At 44.6% G+C, this 25,590-nt stretch overlaps 1 protein-coding gene across 1 annotated transcript in view; it reads right to left on the bottom strand.

Moving 5' to 3' along the window:
* Positions 1–1,750: 1,750 nt before the first annotated feature.
* Positions 1,751–25,590, bottom strand: part of Myrfl (myelin regulatory factor like) — a 107,338-nt gene continuing 83,498 nt past the window's right edge. The window contains exons 16-25 of the mRNA XM_041674556.1: positions 23,020–23,105; positions 20,492–20,566; positions 20,167–20,219; positions 19,891–20,073; positions 9,866–9,928; positions 8,527–8,614; positions 5,952–6,026; positions 2,465–2,576; positions 2,067–2,141; positions 1,751–1,949 (exon numbers count right to left, since the gene is read on the bottom strand). Coding sequence (XP_041530490.1) covers positions 1,863–1,949; positions 2,067–2,141; positions 2,465–2,576; positions 5,952–6,026; positions 8,527–8,614; positions 9,866–9,928; positions 19,891–20,073; positions 20,167–20,219; positions 20,492–20,566; positions 23,020–23,105 — 897 coding nt within the window. The 3' untranslated portion in view covers positions 1,751–1,862. The remainder of the gene's footprint in view (positions 1,950–2,066; positions 2,142–2,464; positions 2,577–5,951; positions 6,027–8,526; positions 8,615–9,865; positions 9,929–19,890; positions 20,074–20,166; positions 20,220–20,491; positions 20,567–23,019; positions 23,106–25,590) is intronic.

Genomic DNA, 25,590 nt, shown 5'->3' with positions numbered 1-25,590 from the left:
GGGAGGGCCCTGAAATGCTGCTTCCAGAAGTAAACTGCTTTCCCCCATACTGCACACAACCTATGCAGTTAGTAAAAGAAGGACTGTTTCCAAAACACAGAGAAGAGAATTAAGCCTGATGCATATGTTCCGTGTGCAGTTTGGGTTTTGGTTGATGAAAATGTTTCATCATCTGTGTGTTTAGTTACTCAGCGAAATGATAACAGCAATCTGTCCACTGTGTCCAAGCATTTAAGAATTAGTCCGTATTGACTGAAGACCCTACCTGTGCTCTATCTGCTTCGTCTTCACTAAGCCTTTCTCACATCCAGACTTTCCTGCTCTACAAGTATTTAGGGAAGTCAAAGACCATGGCTAAGGAGACATGGATATAGCCAGGATGTGAACTCCAGGGTGAGCCCATGGGCAGCGGAGCCCCAGCTCCTGACTAATCACTGCTTTGCACTCCTTGTGCATGAAGGAGTTTCTTTCAGAGCGCCTCTGTGAGGACAAGTACCCGGTCTTCAGTAGACTACCAAGGTCAGAGCAGCCATTTCTAGCCACATGACACACATTTGGTAGTATCTCCGAGTGGAGGTGTGGTCACTACTGACCATCGCTGACCCACTGACTGGAGCGACTTAAAGGGAAACCAGGCATTCTGCAGTCCTGTACTGTGGCACTGTGCTGTGTGTGGCTTGGCCCTCAGCGTTCTAAGAGCTGGCAGCGTGGCGGAAATTAGTCAGCAGCTGGTTGCCACCAAAGAATGAACTTTCGCTCACTGTTCCCAAGACAAGAGACCATGTTGTCCACCATGTATGGAGTCCTAGGGACAGTGGGCAGACAGAGGCACTGCGGAACCAGTCTTGCCATCCAAGGGAATGAATAAGGAGATGAATTAACTGGTTTGGTTACTTTCAATGGGCCCTGCAACAGGAGGCTGCTTGTCGTCCTGGCTGCCTGGCTATCTTACACCCGAAATAATCACTCAGAAACTGTCTTCCTTTAAACACTGCCTGGCCCATTAGCTCTAACTTCTTATTGGCTAATTATTACAAATTTAATCCATTTCTACTAATCTGTGTATCACCATGTGACTGTGACTTACCATCAAGATTCTAACCAGCGTCCATCTCAGGCAGGAGATCCATGGCATCTGCCACTCTGCCCTTCTTCCCAGAGTTCAGTTCTGTCTACTCTGTCTACTCTGTCCTATCAACTAGACCAAGGCAGTTTCTTTATTCATTATCCAATGAAAGCAACACACAAACAGAAGAAACTCTTACACCAGGGCTCTAGAAATAGGAGTCTGTTGTCTTCACACAGAAAACCCAGTATTCATCAAGCATGGCAAAGCTATTGCATTATCAAGTCAATTTATATCTAATGTTTACATATCACACACACATACACACACACCCCACTTGCATGCACACATCAGTTTGCCTATATTCAAGGTCATTGTCATGCAGTGCTCACCTTCTCCCACAGCCCAGCCCCTCCTCCACCATTGCCACAAATTCTCCATATTTAGTGGACCCAACATAACCTGGTCCTTTTTCCTCCAACGCCTAGAAACGTGATAACCAAGAATAATACTAGACAAGCTAATCTTGGTCTCACAGCTTCTGGTGCAAATGAAGCTGTGTTTTCAGACCCAACGCAGACACGTTTCCTTCATTGAGGTGACAGAATCCAACTCCACATTCTCCGACAAACGCTTTATTCTCCTCATTAAGTCTCAAAACCACTGGAAGTCAAACCTGAAAAATTCCTTCAGCAAAAATATAAATGCTTTGCAGGAGCGGCGAGAGGAAATGCCAGTTTCTGTCAACTGCATGTCTGCGCACTTCCCTTTGGTGCAGTCCTTGAACTTGAATAAATTAGTGACAACGTCGATAGAAATACAAGAAGTAGTCGGTGAAGAAAACCCCAGCATAAAAAGGATCCGTTGAGCAGTCCGCTAAATCCTGTGGGGACAGGAACAGAGAAAGACAAGCATAAAAGTTAACTTTCGTTGGTGTTTCTTTTATTTATTGAGTTTTAATTTCTTACTGAAAAGGAAGAGAGAGAAACGGCATGCTTACTGGTGCAGCTACTCGGAAATGGTAGGCACTGTCGGAGAACAAGGCCACAGGGAGGCTCCAAATGTGCTGATACCCCTAAGAAACAAAGGAGAAACTCCCATCTCATACCACATGTTACACGCTGTCGGAAGGAGGCAAGCTAGGGCAGTGTACCCTTGCCCACTCTAGGAGAAGCTCCATGACAACGGCTTTTGATATATGTTGCTAGAACAGTCTACAGTCCCTTAAGGAAACAGGGACGATGAGGAGCCAAGCGTGGCGGCCAAAGTCAGCTAACAAGAAGAGCTAGCATTTGGTTCCAGGCATCCCTTCCTCAGAAGGGAGCAGAGGCCAAGATCCTAAATGACTTGTACTGGAACCAGGACATATGGGTAAGGGAGCCATGAAACATTGATTACCTGAGTCATCAGGGAGTCTTGTCTGTGGCTTTGGCTTCTTTCCCTTTGACTGTGGAAACATATATTCCCAAGGGTGAATTTGCACTGGAAGACTATCAATGGCTCTGTAGTGCTTCAAGATATGAGGAAAGAGGGGAAAAGGAGTTAGTAGAATCTACAACGAATCAGAAGATGACTAGTGGGGATGGTACTTAGAAAGCTTCCCTGCGGCCATGACTGCGCTAGGGTTACTATCACCATGATGAATACCATGACCAAGAGCGAGTTGGGGAAGAAAAGTTTTATTTGGTTAATGTTCCCACATCATTAAGGAAGTCAGGACAGGAAGGAACTTAAGACAGGGCAGGAACCTGGAGGTCAGGAGCTGATGCAGAGGCCATGGAGGGGTGCTGCTTACTGCTTTGCTCCCCATGGCTTGCTCAACCTGCTTTCTTACAGAACCCAGAACCACCAGTCTAGGAGTGGCCCACCCACATGGGCTGGGTCCTCCTCCATCTATCACTGAGTGAAAAAACGTCCTACACTATAGGCCTTCCCGCAGCCCAGTTTTACAGAGGCATTCTCTCAGCTAAGATTCCCCCTTCTCTGATAACTATAGCTGTGTCAAGTTGACATAAAACTGACCAGCACAGTTTACAACAGGCATCTGATTATATAACCCTTAGCGACGCCAAGAGCTTGCTCTCATCTCACTGCTACAGAAGGAAGCTGACCCTCACTCAGATGACTAAATCATGATAGGGTTTAAGTCTAGAGTCAGAACTCTAATCCCTAAATCAAAACCTCTGATTTCTATGTGTCGTTGCTTTCGGATGCATCTGCTTCTCTGGCAGTTGAATTTATCTGAAGCCCCTAAGACTTTAGATGCTGCAAAGTCCTGCTTTGGGTAGACCACATTAGAAAAGCAAACATCAGCCATGATTTGGAAGGGAGGTGAGATCGGCAAGGGTGGGCAGGAGGGGTAGGGGAAAGGGTGAAGGAGCTAGGCTGAATGCATTAGACACATGCTTGAAACTGCTGAAGAACTACGTTTTTAAAAGAGAAAGAAATCATCTGCTTTTAAAGTTATGAGGGAAGAAGACCTATGAGAAGAGTGAGTCTTCCCTAGAGGATGAAATTCGTCCCTTTTTGCAAAAATAAGAATCCCCCACGTTCTAAGCTGAATAGCTTCCTCATCCTCAGGGCGTCTTTTCAAACACACCCAGTGGATGCCTGAAACTCTGGATAGCACCAAATCCCATGCTTACTATCTGTTCTCAGATACATACATCTAGGAGAGAGAATAATTTTTTAATTAACTATAGCAAAGAGATTAACATCACTAAAAATAAAATGATAATGATCATAACAATATATTGTGTAAAACATAAGAATTGTTTATTTCTGGGAATTTCCATTCAGTGTTTTTGGACCACAGTTGCTCATGGATAAGAGAAGTTATAGATACGTGGGGGCTACTATTTCTCTTATGTTTAAATCACTGGTATTTGAAAACTGGTTCATAAACTCAAAGTCTTGATATAGTGGCTCAAGGTGATAAGACCCTTCACAGGTTCTGATTTATAATCTTATTTCCTTCCATTGAAAACCAGGAATGAGAAGAGAGAGGCTCTTCTGCCTTCCCCAACAGGCACTGGAGCCCAGCACCCCTGGGCTCTTAGGCTAGTATACTCGCCATTCATTTGGCGTTGGTTCATGGTGGATTCTAACTCATGAAACTATGGTTACCTTCCCCCAGCATGCAGTTGGACTGAGTTCACGACCTCCTCGATGAGCAAAATTAAGAAAGAAGGAATTATGAAGTCCAGGTGAGACAGAGGAGACCAGGGCACAGTGAACGATGGGGGAGGAACAGCAGAGCGAGGGAAGAGGAGCTGGGGGTGGGGGGAGAGTGAAGTTTGAGGAGAGGAGAAGAGGGAGAAGAAGGAGAATTCAGGAGCAAGGGTAAGACTAGAACTGAGAGCGAATAAAACTCTCTCCTTCGGCAAAGCTCATCGCGCACATTTGAGGGAAGTGGGTTGAAATAATTACATAAAGTACGAGATGACAGGGCAGACGTGGCAGTACACACCTACAGTCCTGCATTCCGGAATTGGATGCTGCAGAACTGGGACTGCCAGGCCAGACTGCGTTATTTTGTCTGAGAATATCTAGGCGCTGGACGTGTAGCTCAGAGGCAGAGCTTTTGCCTAACATGCCCACAGCCTTGAGTTTGATCCATACCACCACAAAAAAAAAAAAAAAAGGAAGGAAGGAAGGAAGGAAGGAAGGAGAATTCTGAGCTCTGGGGTGATTAAATTCTGACTCATAGCTGTGATTTTAGAGAAACCATAGCTATAAAACAAGCTACTGTCCATTGAGTGCCTAACTACAGGTCCAAAAGAAATATTGTCTGTACCCACACACACCTTACAAGATTGGCAGGGATTCTGGGGACCACACATGAAGCACAGTGCCACCACCTACCAGCTATGAAGTCGGAACATAGTTCATGTGTGTAGTATGCATCCTTGTATGTGCATGTGTGGAGGCCAGAGGTTGATGCTGGTTATCTTCCTCTATTGCTTTGTACCTTATTTTTGGGAACAGGGAACCCATATTCCACCTAAGGCTAGACTGGCTGGCTAGTGGAGACCCTGCCTCTACACTCTTGGTACTGAGGCTACAGACAAGGACTTCTGAACTCAGCTTTTCACGGGGGTACTGGGGATTGAACTTGAGTCCACACCTTGTGTAGCAAGCAATTTACTAATTGAGCTATCTCGCAGGCTCTAGACATTTGACCTGTGTACCCTAGTGTCCCACATGTAAAGCATACACTAGCAAGAAACTCATCCCTGGATGGCTGTCGTAGGACTGTATGCCCCAAGACAAGCATGTGCATTAGCGGATGGGTAGTCTGTGCTCAATAAATGACAGTTGCCAATTCCATGAGTGTTGGCGACAGTTCTCATAACAACGCTACATGCCATGGCATTGTGTAATATTCATCTTATAGGTGGAGAAATGGTAGCACAGAGACAGTAACTGTCTCTCCTAAGATCACAAATTGAGGAAGCAACAGACAGAATTCGAATCCTGTTCTGCCCAATTCAAAACTCAGGCTTGGGTTTTTGTTTGTTTGTTTGTTTTTTCTGTCCTAAAGCAAAAGAATACCACCCTCATTTGTATTGCCACCTGAAGATCACCAAAATGTTCAGCTCCCAACCAGGGGCCATGTTAATATTGGTGTTCCTACCCCAGTTCAAGGAAGACAGCCAGTGGAAACCTGAGACCTGTGAATATTAAATTTCCTACAAGCAAGAATGTGGCCTCCAACCCTCCCCACTCTTCCAAGGAGCCTGGATGACCCCACCCTCTATACCCTTTATCAGTTAACAGGGACTGACAGCGTTTTACCTCCTAACTCACTAAACTATGTCATCAATTCGGATTTACTATTCAGTGAATGAGAAAGCAGCCTTGTTTCTTATAGCCATGCACTTACTTGATTTCCAGAGAGAATTTGACATTGGTGGGTGTGTTCTTATTAACAGGAATATTATAATTATAAAGTCCAGGCCTGATTTTAAAAGAAAATAAAATCACAAGTCAAAATATGCCCCAAAAGCTTCAAGGGTTTTTTTTTTTTACTATTTATTACATAGTATGCAAACTGTAAAAGTCACATGATAAATTTAGAAAGTAGAATTTAACCTCATTCCTTTTCCATAGTTTTCAGAAACAAACTCATCCAATATCAGAATGAATGTGTTTGTGCCTTAATATAAATATGGAAAGTCAAGTCCCAGACCAAATGCACAGGAAATGACTTTGGTCATAGGGAAACAAATTTCAGAAGGAAAATGAAGTAAACTTAAATCCTCCTGGAAAGGAGACCTGAGATAATATTAACGTAAGTCATGCCCCCTTTAAACAATGTTAGCAGGAAATGTATATATTTAGAACCAAAGTCAACTGTAATTATTATAGTCCTGACTACCATTTAGTGATGGAGGAAATTGTAAGGTAGACTTGCTTATCCCTAGGTCCACCTACCAAATAATAGGTTCTTAGAGAGGAGGGGGCTGCACTGATCCCTACGAGAATGAACTACTCCAGCTAAAGGCATGTGTGGATGTACTCAAGCACTCCTTATGACTGGTCAGTCCTCAGATGGCACGGGAAAACAACACAAATCAGATAAGTCATTTGTTATCCTGCTTAAATAATACTACACTAATTGTCAAAATGTGAAATAAAAAACGTACAGGGAGCAGAAAAGGCCAGCAATTCATAATACTTAGGAATAACAGAATAAGACACTGTGAACCTTGGATATGTGCAATTTTTACTTATTGTTACATCTTTAAAAACTAGAAATAAAGCCCAGTGGTGGTGGTGGTGGTGGTGCACACCTTTAATCCCAGCACTCAGGAGGCAGAGGCAGGTGGATCTCTGTGAGATCGAAGCCAGCCTGGTCTACAAGAGCTAGTTCCAGGACAGGCTCCAAAGCTACAGGGAAACCCTGTCTCAAAAAAAAAAAATCAAAAAAACTAAAAATACATGAGTTGTACACCAAGATAGAAAAAAGCACATCACGGGGCTGGAGGGATGGCTCAGTGGTTAAGAGCATTGCCTGCTCTTCCAAAGGTCCTGAGTTCAATTCCCGGCAACCACATGGTGGCTCACAACCATCTGGAATGAGGTCTGGTGCCCTCTTCTGGACTGCAGACATACACAGAGACAGAATATTGTATACATAATAAATAAATAAATATTAAAAAAAAAGAAAAAAGCACATCACATTGTGCACCACTGATATATTTAATATTTTCTTGTCAATTACATGTCAAAAAAAGCTTTAAAAAAAACCTTAACATTGTTGGTGTACACACACACACACACATACACACACACACACTCAATCTACCCATCTCCCTTAGGATCAGAGTTCCTAACTCAGTTGGGAAGCTTAAGTACATAGAATTCCTTTCCCATTATAGACCTTCAGATATCTGTGGATTCTCAGCACCCCCACTAGCCTGATATTAACCCTTCCTCCCTTACGGGTCAGAAATGAATGTATGGAAACAAACATTTTGCTTGAGACCCTGGGCCCGAATCATGTGATTCATCATCATCTTCACTCTACCCCATTAACTAACGTCTGTCTCGGATGCTTACTAAAGGTGTGATCTAACGCAAACTCATTCAGCTCACAGCAAACTACAAAACAAAGATAAATAACACCAACTTCTTACAGCTAATGTGAGAATTCTATGTGGTTATAAACATGTGCCATAAATAATTTTTAAATACGTTATTTTTATAACTCTGGACTTTTAACTTGAAGCCTACACATTCTATTGGAGTGAAAAAAAAAAAAACACTAATGCTGAAAACCCGCAGAACTCGTCCTCACCGACCCACACCCTGAGTGAAGGTAATGTCCCACCTCTGGGCACTCAACAGTAAGTATCAAATTAAGAAATAAGTCCCATTCTGAATCTTTATGATATGCATTTGCGCTTGCTGCAGCCACTTGTAGTCTAACATGTCTAACTAGATGCAACACTGCCCTGATTTTCGGGGGGAGGGGTATGATAAACACCGGGGATGGATGATGATGTAGAAAAATGTCTTAACTATTTGGGCAATTGCTTGCCTCCTACAACAAAAGCCACACTAAGCTAAGCCAGATTTCCACTGCAGTTATACTAATATCCATTGTAGTTATATAAATGTTGACTCATTCACATCCACCCTGTGTTCAAAAGACAGCTAGCCACTGTGGTCATTAGTGTGTGCCCCCAGGAGTCAGCCTGATCCCCAGGATTTTGCTTGGGGTCGAGCTATTGAACAAGAAGACTGGGATCGTGGGGGTTGTGGTATACTGATGTTTGCTAACGCCCACTATTTCTAACTCCCTTGTAGTCCATGTACCTAACGTGCTTTTACTTTAGAAACAATGTAAACACACACGGATTTCAACATGGAGCTTTGGTTTTCATTCCAGTCTCAAAACTATAACGTTGAGTAAATTCCAGAAGCAGCCAGGGCATCGCAGGAGGCTTACCCACCCGCAGCGAAGCAGTCTGCTGCAGTACCGGTGGTCTATCATCTGCTGGATCTCCATAATCTGAATAGACGTGATGGTTGTATCAATCCCTGTAGTAAAGAGAATAGGGAGAGAGCATGAACAAGAGTGCAGGGAGGAAGAATTGTGCTCCCGCTCAGATCCAAGACAAACGTTCAGTCCCTGTCCAAATGGGAAAAGTAGAAAGAAGTCAGGGCAAGGCTTTTATTTTTGTTTGGGGGAATGAGTGGTTACAGCAAAATTTAAGAGATTGTTAATCAAAAGCCAGGCTCCTGGAAACAGCCCGAATCACATCCAGAAAGCGTTTCTGGGCTATAGAAGTCCTGCTAAATTGGAATTTACTAGAGATGGGGGATGAGATGAGACATGCAATCTGCTTCAGGAAATGGAAAATGAACTAAAAATACAGTCAGAACAAAAGAGGAAGGCAGAAACTTCAAAGACATTCTTAAAATCATAGAGCTTGCTGGGCAGTAGTGGTGCACGCCTTTAACCCCAGCACTTGGGAGGTAGAGGCAGGCACATCTCAGTGAGTTTGAGGCCAGCCTGGTCTACAAAGTGAGTTCCAGAAGAGCCAGAGCTGTTACACAGAGAAACCGTGTCTCAGAAAACCAGAAAAAAAAAAAAAAAACCACAGAACTGAACCACAGCTTCTCTGGCTTCAGGTGACCATCCTGAGTGCCTCATTGTCAGACTATTGTGGGTTATAAAACATGGCCACACAGGTGTCCACAGTGGGGTGTGTGTGTGTGTGTGTATACCTGTGTGTGCATCTGTGTGTGTCTATGTGTCTGTGTGTCTGTGATGTGTGTGTGAGTGGTGTGTGTGTGGTGTGTGTGTGTGTGTATGTGTGTGTGTGGTGTCTGTGGATTTGTGGGGGGTGTATACCTGTGTGTGTGTATACCTGTGTGTGCACCTGTGTGTGTCGTGTGTATGGTGTGTGTGTGCTGATGTGTATGTGTGTGTGTGGTATGTGTGGTGTGATGTGTGTCTGTGTGTGTGTGTGTGTGTGTGTGTGGTGTCTGTGGATTTGTGTGTGGGGTGTGTGTGTATACCTGTGTGTGTGTATACCTGTGTGTGTCTGTGTGTTTGTGTGTATGTGGTCTGTGTGTATGTGGTGTGTGTGTGTGTGTGTGTGTGTGTGTGGTGTGTGAGGTGTGTGTGTTGTGTTGTGTGTCTGGGTGTATATGTGTGTGTGTGTGGTGGATGGGTGTGGAAGGTAGGGTGCTTGTCACTGTTTCTCACTCCAGTAATGCTTTTAAGGCCTGTGGTACTGCCTAGCCCCAGAAAATAAAAAAGGTGTCCCTTAAATGTCTACTCACTGTCACTCTCCCATTCGGGGCTGATAAGCGCACCTCTTGCCAGGAATGATTTGCTTTTGTCTTCTGAAGAATGAAAACATCTGTCAGTCATGAAGGCTTGTTCAGGACGATAAGAAGCTGAGCTCTGAGCTGAATGCATCTCCACCGTTTCCCTCTCCCGCCCTCACACTTACCCACACCTATCCTATTTCCTCCAGATCTAGCTTCTCATCCTCACCCAAGAAGCCATCTGGGATGGGTAAGTTGCACACACCCAGTCATATGCTGAGACCCCAGTACTTTCTTCTCAGAATGCCACTGTATTTGGAGGTACGGCCTTTCAAAGGGGGGGGGGGGTTAAGAGGATGGGGACAGCTGAATGAGCTCTAGTCCTGACAGTTGTCTTAAGATGAAGACATACCAGGCAATGCCGGAGGGGTTTTGTGCATGTACGCACACACAAACAAAAGACCATTTGAGGACCTAGCAAAGGGTGGCCTTCTGTAGGCAAAGGGAAGACCTCCAGAGAAGTCAGATTTATTGAGGCCAAGATCTTGGACCTCTAGCATCCGGAACTGTCCAAAAACAAATGTCTGTCATTTACACCACCCAGGCAGGGGTATTCTACCATTCTATCACTCCAGAAGGCCCCAGAGCTCACAGCTGCCTCCTTCCCAAAGCCACAGCATGTCCACATCAGTCAGTGACGCTCATCTGCCCCTGAGCCCAGAGCACATAACCCCTGTGTATCCCTTAAGTACAAATGTGTTTTTATTCCTTCTTGACCATTTCATAGTTAAAAAAATTAAAAAAAAAAACTGCCAATATCTCGGTGGAGACCTCCAAATGCCAAAATCTCGGTGGAGACCTCCAGTTGCCGCACACGGCGCCCCCGTGTCTGCGCTCTGTGCACTGGCACCCAGTTCACGAGCTTCGAGCAAGGGGCTGGAGGTTTAAATACACAGACACAGAGAGAGAGAGAGACAGCGACACAGGTCATCCTTGAATTCCCCCAAGAATGCCCCTTTATTGTGTTCAGGGGCAGATTATATAGAGATAGCCACGCCCCAGCCAAACCCACCAGAAACCACTCTCCTGCCTTCAGAAACTCCTGAAGGTCTCGTGCTCAGAGCAGCTGTAGGCACTCAGATCATGGGACTACAAGAAATTCAGGATCTGGGGTCTCACTGCTCCCAACAAAAACCTATTGTTCTCCAACTCTCTATAATTCCTGACAGCCTTAATCATATTACAGAAGCATTTTTTCTCTGATTAGTAAGATACTAATGGTAGTTTTATTTCTCATCTGGATTCTGAATCAATAACATCGCTAATCAAAGCCATTTGACTCACATAATTTAGGATTGCTATGTGTTGCTTATGTAATATTCAGACAATGGAGCTAAGTCGTTAGAGGGTCTCTGTGTGGACACATCAGAGTCAGAAGACTCAGCTCCAGGGACAGGACATTCCTCTGCTGAGCGGAACTAAGTGTCCCTTTCATTGAGTTGGCATCTATCTTCCTGTTCATCTGTTTTGATGCCACTTCAACTTGGGTGACAACAGGCCCTAAAGGCAACAGCTGTGCCCAACCCAAACCCAGCTCGTAAGTGGCTGCTGAGACTCAGATTTCCTTTCTGGGTGAAAATTAAAAATCATTACAAACTGACATTCAGAAACCAGGCACAAAGAAGAAACAACCACACGCACACTGGAATTTGATTTCTGACCTGTCCTAGAAACTCAGAGGAAAGAAGGCAATACTCTTGTTTAGGAAGTAATCCTTTGAGAATTCAGTCCAGGTATCACCAGGGCATGAAGTCAAGGGTGCATTTGCTCCACTTGGTTTTTTCTACTGTGCCTACTTCCGTGGCCTCTCTCCTATCTAATAGATCCAATCAAATTAGAGACTATGGTTCAGAGGTCATGTGTAGAGTGAGTAAAAATGAAGAAAAAGAAACAGAAGCAAACTATCTCTACAGTAAAATTACGAAATATTAACTTTCCTACGAACAGCATTGGTGGTATCAGGAGATGAGCTGGGTTATAAAACGGCTTGGGTGTTCCTTCCTGGTTATTTAATAACTTGAGTATTTCCATATTAGGAAAAATCACATGCTGTATACTTGCAGCAAAGGATAATAATGATAACTATACCAACTATTCATTGACATTTTCTACTAGACATTGTTCCGAGCACCTAATGACAGCCCGAAAGGAGGGCTATGGGGATAGCCTTGACAGATGAAGCCACTATGTGATTCTGTACACCACCATTTTGCCATCCTGCAGTTAAGTGAAGCAAGATCCATGTAAGGAAAAAGTGAGTCTAAAGTATAAGGGAGGACTCGGCCAGCTGAAGACAGGAGCTGGATTACTGGGGTGGGGACAGAGCCAAGGCTGATATCTGCCTACAGCAGAACATGGTGTTCCCAAAGCTGTTTTCAAGAGGCAACTGCTAGGTGTCAGGACTATGCAAAAAGAATCCTTTAATTTTTTATTATTTACAAAGGTTTTTTTTTTTTTTTTTTTTTTTTTTAGATTATGTGTGTGTGTGAGGTTTGGCCTGCAAGTCTGTGTATACACCTTGTGCATGTCCATGCCTGAAGAGGTCACAGGAGGGCATTGGGTGCCCTGGAGCTGAGGTTCCAAATGGTTGTATGTCACCATGTGGATGCTGAGAATGGAACCTGGGTCCTCGGGTTAACCTCTGAGCCATTCTCCAGCCCCTAGATGAGAGCAGGCGGGAGGTGGTGGTCCACACACCTTTCATCTCAGCACTCGAGAGGCAGAGGCAGGCAGATCTCTGTGGGTCTGAGGCCAGCCTGGTCTACAAAGCAATTCCCAGCACAGTTAGGGCCATTATACATTGAAACCCTGTCTTGAAAAATAAACAGAAAAGTAGATGGCAAGAGCCATCACCTGGTGGTGTAATGGCAAACCTTGGTTGTCAAGTCAGTTTCGTTGAGAAATGAATCAGCCACGGTTTTTTAAACTGTGACCATACAGGGGTCACATAAATGAATAGTGATAGTTGTGAGATGTTTGTGAACAGTAAAAGGGCTATGAGTGCACACCAACCAAATGTTAATTCACAATCACAAGCTTACTGGAGTCTTGGTGTTTTGGGCAGCAGCCACACTCAGCCGGCAGCCTCGCTTCTAAGCATCCGATGCACACGTGGTGTTCATGCCACCAGACACCAACTAAGATGGCCTGGACCACGCCGGCGCACGTTCGAGACTTTAGGATGCTACTGTGTTTTTCCTCAACTGCAAAGCTTTCTGCTCTCATCGCAACATATCATTCGCTAGCAATAGCTCCCTGCCATCTTTTCTCAGCATGGCAATATCGTTAGCCTGTCTTTTGGGTGGACTGTGTTCGAATGCTTGATCATAAAAATTGTTATTTGGGTTGCCGGCTTGAGTTTCATAAAAAGTCATTAAATGAATCCTGGCTTGGAATTAGGAAAGATTTTCTAACCATTTCTAAAATGTCCCTAAACATAGGACTGCAATTGTGTGCTGTGTACTTCAGCACAGACGTTCTCAGCATCAGTGACGATAAAATCAAAATGTTGATCAATCCCCCAAAATAATAGAGGGGCTCTGGGTCCTTCAGTATCAAATATTCAACCAAGATTCAATTATTTTTAAAATGTCTTCTTTGCCAAATTTTTCATGTGTATGTGCCTGAGGGTGTGTATGTTCTATGTGTATGTTCTTGTGTGTGAAGATTCCCAAAGAGGCCAGAGAAGGTGCTGGATCCCTTGGAACTGGAGTTACAGGTGATAGCAAGCCACTCAATGGTCTTTAAAATAAATCTATGATTTATTATCCGTATTATAGGAATACCAAAGAACTGCTTTAGAATTAATTTCTTTAAACACACACACCAATCAGTAAGTGTTTGGTTTTCATGCCTATTTTATATACTTATATATCTCAAGTCACTAGAAATCTCTCAGAGAGACAGGATCATGGATAGAGAATTTTAAGAAGCCGAGTCTAGGTTATTGGAACAGCACCTTCTCAGGGGGAGGGGGTGTCAGTGGGTCATTCCAAAGATGGTTGTTATATGGGCACACCTGATAGAGAAAGCCCTATCCTGAATGTGGACAGCACCATTCAATAGATGGGACCAGGATGGGAGAAATGCAATGTTTTAGAATGCTTTTCTAAAACAAGCCCACTCTCTATCTCTCCCATCTCCTGGCTGCTAAGAGGTGAACTGCCCCTCCTCAATATAACCCTGCTGCCATGGTAATCTGCCCATCACAGGCCCAGAACAAGGCGGCCATTACACCATAGACTGCATCCTCTAAAACCAGGAGTCGAAACAAGTGTTTTCTTTCTAAGTTGTTTTCCTCTAGTATTTTCTCATGATGGCAAAATAAACAACAACAAAACAAAACAAAAAACTGCATGGTGACCAGGGCAACTCAGAGAAGAATGAGCTGGTTTATTCAAACTTATGGGTCCAGAGGGGCTGACCATGACAGCAGGTAGGCACAGCGGCTGGAACGGCAAACTGAGGGTGCACCTCTTAAACTGAAGGCACACCGCAGAGAACGACCTCAAATAGTAGACGTTAAGCCCTCAAAGACAACCTCCAATGACGTGGCTCCTTCAACAGAACCACACCTCCTAAGCTTTCCCACAAAGCTCCACTAACCGGGGACAAAATATACAAATGTCCCAGACTGTGGCGAACATCTTATTCAAACCACTACAGAGCGCTGAGGTTTGTTTCGCTTTTGTTTTTCAGACTTCTGTCGACATTCAAGCTTCTACATTCAGTTTCAGGACAGGAAACAGAAGCAATTGGGCACAATAATTAGAGGCAATCTTTCTTGAAATCTCTCTCCTCTTCTGCACGTTTTACACTAGGTGGAAAGGCTTCCTAACACACAGCTCACACGACTGTGAAGACCTTGAAGATGCCTGTGTTTGTGGCTCAATGGAGGGGCCATGCAGGCTCTCTGTGGTACTCTGTGACCATATGTGGAGGGTAGGAGGGAAAGAGGAAGGAAATGCGAGAGAAAAGCCAGTTGTTTAACCTTTACATATCTTCCCCCTGCTCAAAGGTAAAACTCCCCGGATAGGAGGTGAAGGATGCTCGAACAGATGCAAGAGTCTGCCTTTCTTCTCCCTCTCAGCAGACAGGGAGGGAGGAGAGCAGACAGGCAATGTGAGGGTCTGAGCGTGCAGCCCGAAATGATACATTCCATTAATGGATTGTGAGAGATGAGAAATTTCTAGAAAACTGAATATTCATTTTCTTTTGTACATGAATACATATGCGTTCCCAAAGGCTTCCAGATCGCTTAGACTCGAGCTGTTCCAACAATAATTTTTAGGTGCTTGTCTTCTCCTAAAAGTTTCACTTAAGATTGCTTCCCCAGAAGGCCATGGGTTTCCAAGGCAATTGAGGCCCACAGAGAAGGAGAAAACAGAACTGTCCATGCCGTCTGTTTTTCCCTACCTCTTGTTCTGCTTCCTTGGTAGACTTGAAGGGAGAGGGGCTCATTGTAAAATCTGGCAATAACACGACAGATTCCCTTCCCTTCCGTAGAACTGTGTTCATTGGTTCTTGAAGAGAGAGAGAGCCCTATAAATAAGGTTGGCTGCTTTGTGATATATTGTGTGTGTGTGTGTGTGTGTGTGTGTGTGTGTGTGTGTGTGTCTTACTCTATCTAAGGCAGGCTAGCATAACCTAGGATTCTTGATCTTCCTAACTGTAGGGATTCCGGGTATATAATACCATGCCCTGCTAAAGTATTTAAGAAGTAATAAAAAGCGAGGCTGGAACTCAGCCGTGAGCTTGTACTGCTCTGGCAGAGGATCCAAGTGTGGCCCAGAGCATCCTTTGTCAGGCAGCTCATAAGCCCTGTAACTCCAGCTCCAGTGGAGCCAGTGCCCTCTTCTGGCTGCCATGAGCACTTGCGTTTATGTGCACGCGTGCGCACACACACACACACACAATTGAAAATAAAATATCTATTTTATTTTATTTAAAAATATATCTATTTTATTCAGTGGGTGAAGGTGCTTGCCACAAAAGTCTGATGACCTGAACTTGCTTTTATCCCCTGAACCCACACAAAAGGAGAAAAGAGAGGACTGAATCTATAAAGTGACCTCTGGCCTCTACTTGCCCTCCGTGGCATGCATATGTCTGTAGCCACACGCCATGCACACCCACATACTCTCACACAATAGCAACATAGCTGGAAAATTTAGAGGCGGTGGTGGAGAAGAGATAACCCTACAGGTTAAAATTCTGAAAATGTTTTTTTTTTGAAGGCATAAACAAATTTTTAAATTCCCTACACAACGCCCCTAACTTGTCACTTCTATGAAGCAGGACTCTTCAACTCCGAAAAGCTGGTAATTAGAAATCAGAAACTCCTGGTGGGTTAAACGGAAGCTCTTATTCTATAAATGCCTTCCAGAACTTCTGCTATAGGCTTAATGTATAGAGCTGGTGGTTTTCATTAGGGAGCGAAGGGTGTATTTCACAACGGGTGGGTGCTACCTCCCAGCCAACTATATTAAAAATCAGAGCAGTTGATGTAAAATGGTATCCATCCTGCCACGGTGAAAGGCGGGTAGTATATGTGTTCAAAACAAATGTGCGGAAGCCTGAATTCTGCGCAGCGTCTGTGCTACCTTTCTTGATTCAAACAGACCTGTAGCAAGAGGTCAATGAACCCTGCCCATCATGGCCGAGACCATTAGCACAGGGGACCATTCTTTCTCCTAAAAGTTCTTACATCTAAAACAAAATGAGTGAGGATGCACGGGCTGCTTTGATTTTTTTTTCTTTTTTTTTTTTAGGCTCACCAACTTGTTACAATCAGCATTCTAATGTTTTCCCGACAAGCCCTTTGTCTTTTCATATTGACACTCTCCTGTCTACTTAAATCTGTATGGGTTCCATGGGTTAAAACCTAATCCATCGCATTCAGTTGGCTTCTTAGAGCAGAAACTCAATATTCTGAAATACTTTCTGCTTCCTGATCTGCCTTCCTCAAACCTTTTATTACGGAGCAGGGAAATAGAATGGGGGCGGGGCAGATGACTTTCTGAAAGACGTTTTTCAAATTCTTAGACAATCAACTTAGACCTGAAAGAAAAATTGACTTGAGCTCAGCATGTCATAACAATGCAGACTGTCTTTCATTTACTTTACTGTAGTCTGACTCCTCAGGGAGGAGTCTCCGAAATGTCTTTCGGGGGTCCAGGAAATTGCCAGATATTATTCTGCATCCCACTGAGAGCTCTCCTGTGTTCTGTTCTCCTATGTTTTGTTCTCTTATGTTTTTTTAATTCCTTGAATTTATTTTTTTATTTTATCCCTTAATTTTTTTTTTTTTTTTTTGATTTTCGAGACAGGGTTTCTCCATAGCTTTTTTTTGGAGCCTGTCCTGGAACTAGCTCTTGTAGACCAGGCTGGTCTGGAACTCACAGAGATCCGCCTGCCTCTGCCTCCCGAGTGCTGGGATTAAAGGCGTGCACCACCACCGCCTGGCTATTATCCCTTAATTTTTAATTATTCTTCATGTCTCAGAAACATCTGGTCACAAAAAAGAAATAGTCATCCAACATTCTCCTCTTTTGTATTGGGACCCCTGAGGCTATACATCTGCAGATGCCAGAGAACTTTGGGTCCCCTGAAACTGGAGTTACAGTTTTGAGCCACGTGACGTGGGTGCTGGAAATCAAATTTAGGTCTTCTTTGACAGCAGTAACACTCCTAATTGCCGGGCCATCCTCTCCAGATATACTAATTTTGTATATTTAAAAATATTTAGGGGTCTGTCGAGATGGCTCAGTGGATATAAAACACCTGCTGGACAAGTGTGGGGAGCTGTATTTGACTCCCCAGAGACCCCGCCGCAAGGTGGAAAGCAAGAACTGACACTCCAGGTTGTTGTCGTCTGCCATGCAGGCTATGGTATGCGCATGCCCGTGCTCAGACACACAAATAGGCACACACAGACACAGACATGCGATGATGATCAAGAGGACAATATATTGAGAACAAGATGACTGACGCAGACCCCTTTCTTCAGACTAAAGCTTCCGACCCACTCTGGATTGATACATCTGTTCCTGAATTCAATTCAACATTGTTTTTATGAGGGGGAAAAGGCACAAGTCTCTTAGAGACGGGGGAAACATTTTGTGCCTCAGCTTCCTCACTGGGAAAAAAAAGAGGATATTAGCAGTGCCTGTATGATGTGCTTGTGTGGAGTGAATGATTCATTGATGTGAGCGGTTATTACAGCGCCATGTATGGGGTAATTCCTCATTGCCTCGTGATAAATGGGGACGTGGTTTGTAAGCGTATGAATCCAGGGTAGGATACAAAGTAATATCAAAGGGGAAGGAGATGTTGTTATCACCCGAAGGCTCTGCCCACTGGCCAGAGTCTGTGTGTCAGGCTACTTACAATCAGTTTTTTTGCTCCTTTGCTTCGCCGAGGCCCATGATAAATTTACATCCCCTCCATCCGTTTTGAACCAGATGTGACTGGTATACCCTGCTCTAGCCAACTGCGTAAGCAGAAAAGGCACATGTTGTCGCGAGATGGGTGCTTTAGGAGGCAGAATACGATGTGATTTGTTTTCTTGCCGTGACTACAGTTATTATGAGAACACTAGGACATGGAATCGCCACCCGCTGGGTCTTGAACATGGCGAGCCAGAGCCCTGCTTTAATCCACATTTAATAAAGTCAGAATAATTTACTGGCACCTGATATCTCCATTATTTGGAAGTTGCTGCTTCCACAGCTTCCTCATAGATAAACCACACTGGTACATACTGCTGATACTACCTACCATTATTAATGCTATCCTGGACACTTGCGAATGTGTATATACAGAATAAGATTATGAAAAGAAACTAGAATCCACTTAGAAGAAACGCATTTGCTCTTACAGAGATAAATTCAGTTGGAGCCCTTGACCAAGTTTCTAAAAACGTCTGTTTTAACATTTAAAGGGTCCTAGTGAGCTAGCTCAGTTGGTCAAGTGTCTGCTGGGCAAGCATGAGGACCCACATTCACATCTCCAGCACCCATGTAAAAAGCCAGGCGCAGAAGCGCGCTCAGTACTGGGGTGGGGTGGAATGGGGGAAAGCGTGTGCCGAGGTAGACAAAGGCAGGCTTCCAGAACTTGCCGCAAACCAATCTAGCTAATCAGTGAGCACTCGGCTCAGTGGGAGACTGTGTATCAAAAAACAAGATAGTTTTCATATGTCCACATGAGGCCATGATAGCCTCCACATGTCCACATGAGGCCATGATAGCCTCCACACGTATGCACGGGGCTATGCCTAGCCACATGCATTTATGAATGCACCATAAACACAAAATCAAATAAACAAACAAAGCCAAGAGCTGTGTACACGGATATAAAAGGAAAAGGGTTGTCAAGCTAGTGGATTTCATTAACTCAAAGGCTATCTTTAAATTAGGGTTTCCAGAATTTGTTCATTCCTTCTTTCCTTTCTTCCTTCCCCAAATTACTGTAGACAAAAAGCCCAGACACTACACCATTTAAGTTCTAAATGAGCCAAAATATAAACCCAAACAAGAAAGCCAACCCATGTGGACATGGCCACCTTACCGTCTTTGTTGGTGACAGACAAATGAAGCTTTTCTGCCGGGCAAATATTACAAATAATCAAGTCGAGCGGTGGTGGCGCACGCCTTTAATCCCAGCACTCGGGAGGCAGAGGCAGAAGGACCTCTGTGAGTTCTAGGCCAGCCTGGTCTACAAAGTGAGTTTCAGGACATCCAGGACTGTTACACAGAGAAATGCTGTCGCAAAACAAACAAACAAAAGCCCAGCATTTCCTCCATGGGGAAGGTGCTCAATATTCAGATGGTTACCAGTTCATGGCTATATAGATTTTGTTCCATCTAACAGAAGAGTAGAATCCCCGCCTAGATCCCTTTACAAACTAACCAGGTGAATGTCAGCAAGGCAAACCTCAAGTTCAAAGGCCTGGTTGTTTCTCTCTGGACGCCATTTACCTGCCCAGTATCTCTGATGGATTTCTCTCTCTGCCTCCAATTGCCTTTGTGTCGAACTTGAAAATAATATTCTTGATCCCCACACGGGGCAGCAGTACGTTTCCTGACACGTCAGGATCTCACAGAAAGTGATTTCAGGCACTTGAGGGGAGGTCTGCGTGGTTGCCAAGGTTGTGTGAGAAGCTGCAAGACAGTGAGCGAAGGAGGGTCACACAAAGCCGTGGCACAGCGAGGGAAGATGGGTTGGGTTTATGGTTAGGAACAGGATGACAGTACCTGGAGGGGAAGCTGTGGATGACAGAGCTGGCTCCGGAGAACTTGTAATATTGCTGGAAGAGTACAAAATGGTTAGTGAAATAGGCCTTCGAGAGTCCTCTTAGGACTGGACCGATGGCTCAGTGGGTAGGAGCATTTGCTACTCTTCCAGAAGATTGGACTTCAGTTCCCAGCCCTCATGTCTGTGAATTCAGTCAGCATAAACCTCCAACTCCAGGGATCCAGTGCCCTCTACTGGCCTCCTCAGGCACCCACATACATATAGGCATATATAAGAATAATTTTTTTAAAGTCCTCCTCTCGAACACAAGATCTGAATTCTTACCTCAGAGGGTGGTTTGGGAAGCGTCGGTCCTGATCCTTTAAGCTAAGTATGTAAAGGGCGACTATTGTCAAGGCACTGTTAAAGGGGGAGAAAGCATTATGTATTATAAAAATATTATATATATAATAATTTATGTATTAATATTTGTATATATTATAAAGCATTATATATCTCCCTCAAGCTACCAGCTGGCCAAAGATGCACTCACAGGCCACACAGATGGGAGGAGCGGGAGAGGGAGCTGAAGCTGGAAACCAGCAGAGTGAGGTATTTCTGCCTGAGAAAGAGAAAGGAGCCCCAGGCTCCCAGTAGTTGAGAGGCTCAGAGGAGCGCTCCACAGAGCCGGCTCTGTCACCCTGGCAAGCGGCCACTAGAGGAAACCTGTCAACAGCTGGAGGCAGCCCTCTGCCCCTTGCAGGAAAGATAAGGTCAAAACTCACTTCCTCCTGGTGGGATTCATTCATGCTGCTGAGTTGGGAGATGAAAGGAGGCAGAGGCCAGTCATGGACCCCCAAACCCTTTGGTCACCTCCAACATCATTCCGAGTTCAATGTAGCGCATTACGTAAAAGGAGGAAAGGAGACGGAGCACAGCAGACACATGACACGACTCCAAAATAAAGAGCACGCCTTCCCTCTCGTTATCACGATTTATACATCGAAATTCAAGTCTTCCTGAACGGCTCTCGGGTTTGGGACACAAATCCCAGCAGTGTTTCGCCATCTAAACGTTGTGTGTCTTCCCCTTTGCGGGGCAATTTTAGGCTCTCTCGTGAGTCACGTAAACGTCTGCTGAGAATAAGGTCACCAGCCTCGCTACCTCGCCAGCCTCACTTCACACCTTGCTTCCCAAACTCAACGCCTCGGAACTCTGTTCTCCCGTGAAGGTGGCAGATTTACCCTCACAGCCTCAAAACCAGGAGCTGTGCCACAGATGGGTTCCATCCGCAAGAAAGGAATTCCAAATGTGTTCTTAGAGACAGCTGGTGGATGCCCAACAGGCTCCGTCCTTTCTGGAAAAGTGGTACTAAGTCTGAAGATGTGTCGGACGGATCGCCCTGGCAACCATTTACTGTGGTCCAGTTTCCCTCGCCTTGGGTTTTTCTCTGTCTCTCACTATTCATTCTAAAATCTTTTCCCCTGATTTGTGGTTGACATCTGTCTCAATGCACAAACCGGACAACTTCTAGTGCATTGTAACGAAATAGACATATGCTCTCTTCAGAGGCAAACCCAGGTTTTGATCCTTCTCAGGTACGACAGAGCCCACAACCAAGATATAGAGACTATGACCTCCCATTTGTGATCCTATTACCCAACCCTGGGCTCAGGAGATCTCACAAACAGGCTCTAAATGCAGCGACTTTACTAAGAACTAGACTTCCTGGCAGCTCTTCACATGGCTGGGGTTGCATCTCTAGAGCATATAAAATATATCTCTTAAAGTAGATGCTCACCCTCCCCTTGGCTGGGAACCTAACAGATGATAAGCCCTGAGGAAAACAAGGAGAAAAATGCAACGGTTCCTGATAGGGATTTCAGGTCATGACATCAAATCCATGGGCATATTCCCACCATGGGCATTAGTTGGACTGGACAAAGGTTATAATCAAAGAGAGAGCGTGTGTTTAGCATGCTTAAAGCTCAGGATTTAATCCCCAGGGCCAAACCTCACTCACACAATCATCTAAATTTAAAAGCAAAAAGTTGAGGGCAGAAGGGCTGAGATCCACCTACCCAGTGTCCTGCAGCTAGGGAGCACCTTTGACTCTTCTCTTGCTTTCCCTCTGGAACAACCATCTTCCTCCCTTTTACTATGCCAGATTACCAACAAGAAAATACTGTTCACCAGGGTGGTGGTGCACACATTTAATTCCAGTACTCAGAAGGAAGAGGCAGGAAGATCTCTGTAAATTTGAGGTCAGCCTGGTCTACAGAACGAGTTTTAGGACAGCCAGGGCTAAACACAGAAACACAACAACAACAAAAACAAAAATCCAGAAGGAAGGAAGGAAGGAAGGAAGGAAGGAAGGAAGGAAAAAAAGGAAGGAAGGAAGAAAGGAAGGAAGGAAGGAAGGAAAAAAGGAAGGAAGGAAGGAAGGAAGGAAGGAAGGAAAAAAGGAAGGAAGGAAGGAAGGAAGGAAGGAGAAAATACTGTTTATAAGCCCAGAGAACAAATCTCCCTCTTTTTCTCTCTCTCATACACACACTCACACACATACACACACACACACACACACACACACACACACACACCATGGTCTGTTGCTAAATCACAATTGATTGAAAAGAATAAAACCATCGTTCATCTCACATTGGCGTACATAAATCCAGTTGTCTTTCCTTCAAGATATGAATTTCAAAGGGGCTCCCTCAGTTTTAAGCTATCAAAGATCGTACCTGATTTAAAAAGCTCCTTGTCTTCAAAGCAAAGAGAAGGTCAGTCTCCAGTTCATGTGTGAAAAAAGAAAGGCAAGAGAGAAAAAAGAAAAAAAGAGCTTGACAGCATCCCAGTGAAGTTTTTCTTACCAAAATGTCATTACAGCAATTAGAGCTATAACCAGTGTTTGGAAGACCCAGTTAGGACAGGACTGTTTCCTCTCTGTGAAGGAGACCTGTAAGAAAGTCGGTGAACGACAAATCAGAACAGCAGCTATGAGGCCTGAAGACCCAAATCAGTGGGGTCTTTGCTGCCTCCCGAGGATGGTGACTCCTCCTCACTTGCCTCAGTTTACATCTGCCCCCTCTGTTCTTGCCTCTCTGAACACAACAATCTCATCCAAGGCCTCCCTTCACTAGTTGCTGCAGGCTACCGTAGCCTGGCCTTTCCCCGGCATCTGTAGGACAGCTGTGCATACCTATCTTGTCCTTTATGAAGGAAGGCAGTCTAGAGAACATCAGAACCCAGCACCCGTCTCCTAATTCCTCCATATAGGAAGGGATAAATCTCCACAGAAGAATGTCAGGAAAGCCATAGGAAAGCTTTTATGATGCAAATCTGATCAAGCACACCCTTTGTGTGTGTGTGAGTGTGCATGTCCCATTTCCCCACCTATGACTAAGGACAGCTCTGGGCCCGTGTTTTGTTTATTCTCCCATCTTTTCCATGAATATTTATTGATTGCTGCTGTGTACAGCCACAGCTGATATGAAAATCAGTAAATATCACCTCTAGGAAGATAAGGAAACATGCGTGAGGGCAGACACACGGTGCCATGAAAACTGTGCATAGAGAACGGGCAAGAACTGCAAACATGCAACAGGAGACAGAGCTGAAGAGTTCCTGCCTGCCCTGCGCTAGGGAACTCTGTCTACATAGGAGAATCCCAGGACTGCGGTGGCGGGGAGCGCTGGGTCCCTTCCTTCTCAGAACACAGAGTGGAATCATGATTTTGATCGCAGGATAGACGAGGGCGGGAACAACTAAGAAATTGCTTTAAATTGTCCTTTAGTTGTGTCTTGGACTTGTTATCTGGTAAAGGAACACGTTCTTTAGTGCAAAGAGGGATGTTTAATCATATACTTTTTAACAAGCACAGATGCCCAGGGGCTATTAGTACTGAGTCTTTCATGAATGCCACCGGAAGCAAGTCTGAATGTCACCAAGTCTGTGACTGGTATGAACCCCTCCTAACTCTCTCTGGGAGTGTTCTGAGGATGTCTGAGTGTTGCCATGCAGAGAAAGGGCTCAAAGGACCTAGTTGAATCAAATGGCATTAATAGTATTACTTGTAGAATAAGTGCTTCCCCCATCAAGCTGCTGGAGTGTGTGTAAATCTCCTTGATTTCGCCCCCAGTCCTTTGCACACACATTGGGAAATGACTGAGAGTCAAGTCTGGCACAAACCTCTGTGTCATTCATCCTCATCCTCCTTCTAATAACATAGGAAAATGAAAAAAATGCCCAAGTGCTTCTCTGAGTTATTAGGGGACCCGGTTAACAATGTAACAATTCTCCAATTTGGATACACCTAAGGATTACTATGAAGACTGTCAAAAATCTAAACGGCTCACTCACTATGAGTGTGTGAGGTAACCCAGACCCAGAAAGACAAATACCATGTGTACTCACTCATAAGTGGCTTTTAGACATAAAGCAAAGAAAAACCAGCCTAAAATTCACCACCCCAGAAAACCTAGACAACAAAGAGAGACATATGTGGATCTAATCTACATGGGAAATAGAAAAAGACAAGATCTCCTGAGTAAATCGGGAGCATGGGGATCACAGGAGAGAGTAGAAGCAGGGCGGGGGAGGGGAATGGAGAAAAATACATAGTTCAATAAAAACAATTTTAAAAATCGAAATGCCCTTGCAAATTCTGTCTCCGCAGGTTTTATTTGAAGTGAGATGTTCTCAGCCCCTTCCCCTTCTCGTCCACTTATTCGGAATTGTACCTTGAACTGTTAAGTCTTCCCGGCTCACCTACCACTGTATATAGCAGCTATCTACCTATTGGAGGTAGAGAAACAGAGGAAAGTAAGGGCTGTCCTATGGAATGAATGCATTAGCACTAGATGAAGGTGACCTCAACTTCCTCCAGAGTATGTCTTGGCCAGCACTGAGAGCTGTGTGATCCCAGCTTTGCTTCTTACCCAAGGTCCATTACCTGCAGATGGCAGCATTTTGATCATCAACATTCCTCACTCAGCCCAGGAGCACCACTCTCTACCCCTGTGTATATATTTCAAAGACCCAGTGACCCAAGGAAGCCCTAGGGGCAAAGGTCACCTAGAGAGTTGGTACTAACAGGCTAGGGAAGTCAACTTCACGGAAACACAGAGCATTGCCGAGAAAGCACAGGTGTGAGAGAAGGAAGCATCATTATTGGCCCTCAGTCAAGCTCCCTGGACCGTTTCTGCTACACGCCATGAGAACTACAAAGAGAGTGGGTTTGAAACATTAACAGTCATGAATGTGCACCCAGCACTGACTGTGTTCCAGGCACTCTCCTCTGTGCTCTGTGTACACTAATGTAGATAGCATCCTCATCATTCCCCTCCCCGACCCTTTAAGGAAGATGCCTTGACCATCCACATTTTGGAGACAGAAGAAGGCAGTCTTGGAAGAAAAGTGCCTCATCAGACACACAACGCTAA

The sequence above is a fragment of the Microtus oregoni genome, unplaced genomic scaffold, assembly GCF_018167655.1.
Source record: "Microtus oregoni isolate MIOR12 unplaced genomic scaffold, Mior012 000001F_ref0000356, whole genome shotgun sequence".
NCBI lineage: Eukaryota > Metazoa > Chordata > Mammalia > Rodentia > Cricetidae > Microtus > Microtus oregoni.
This window is presented reverse-complemented; position numbering and strand designations above follow the sequence as displayed.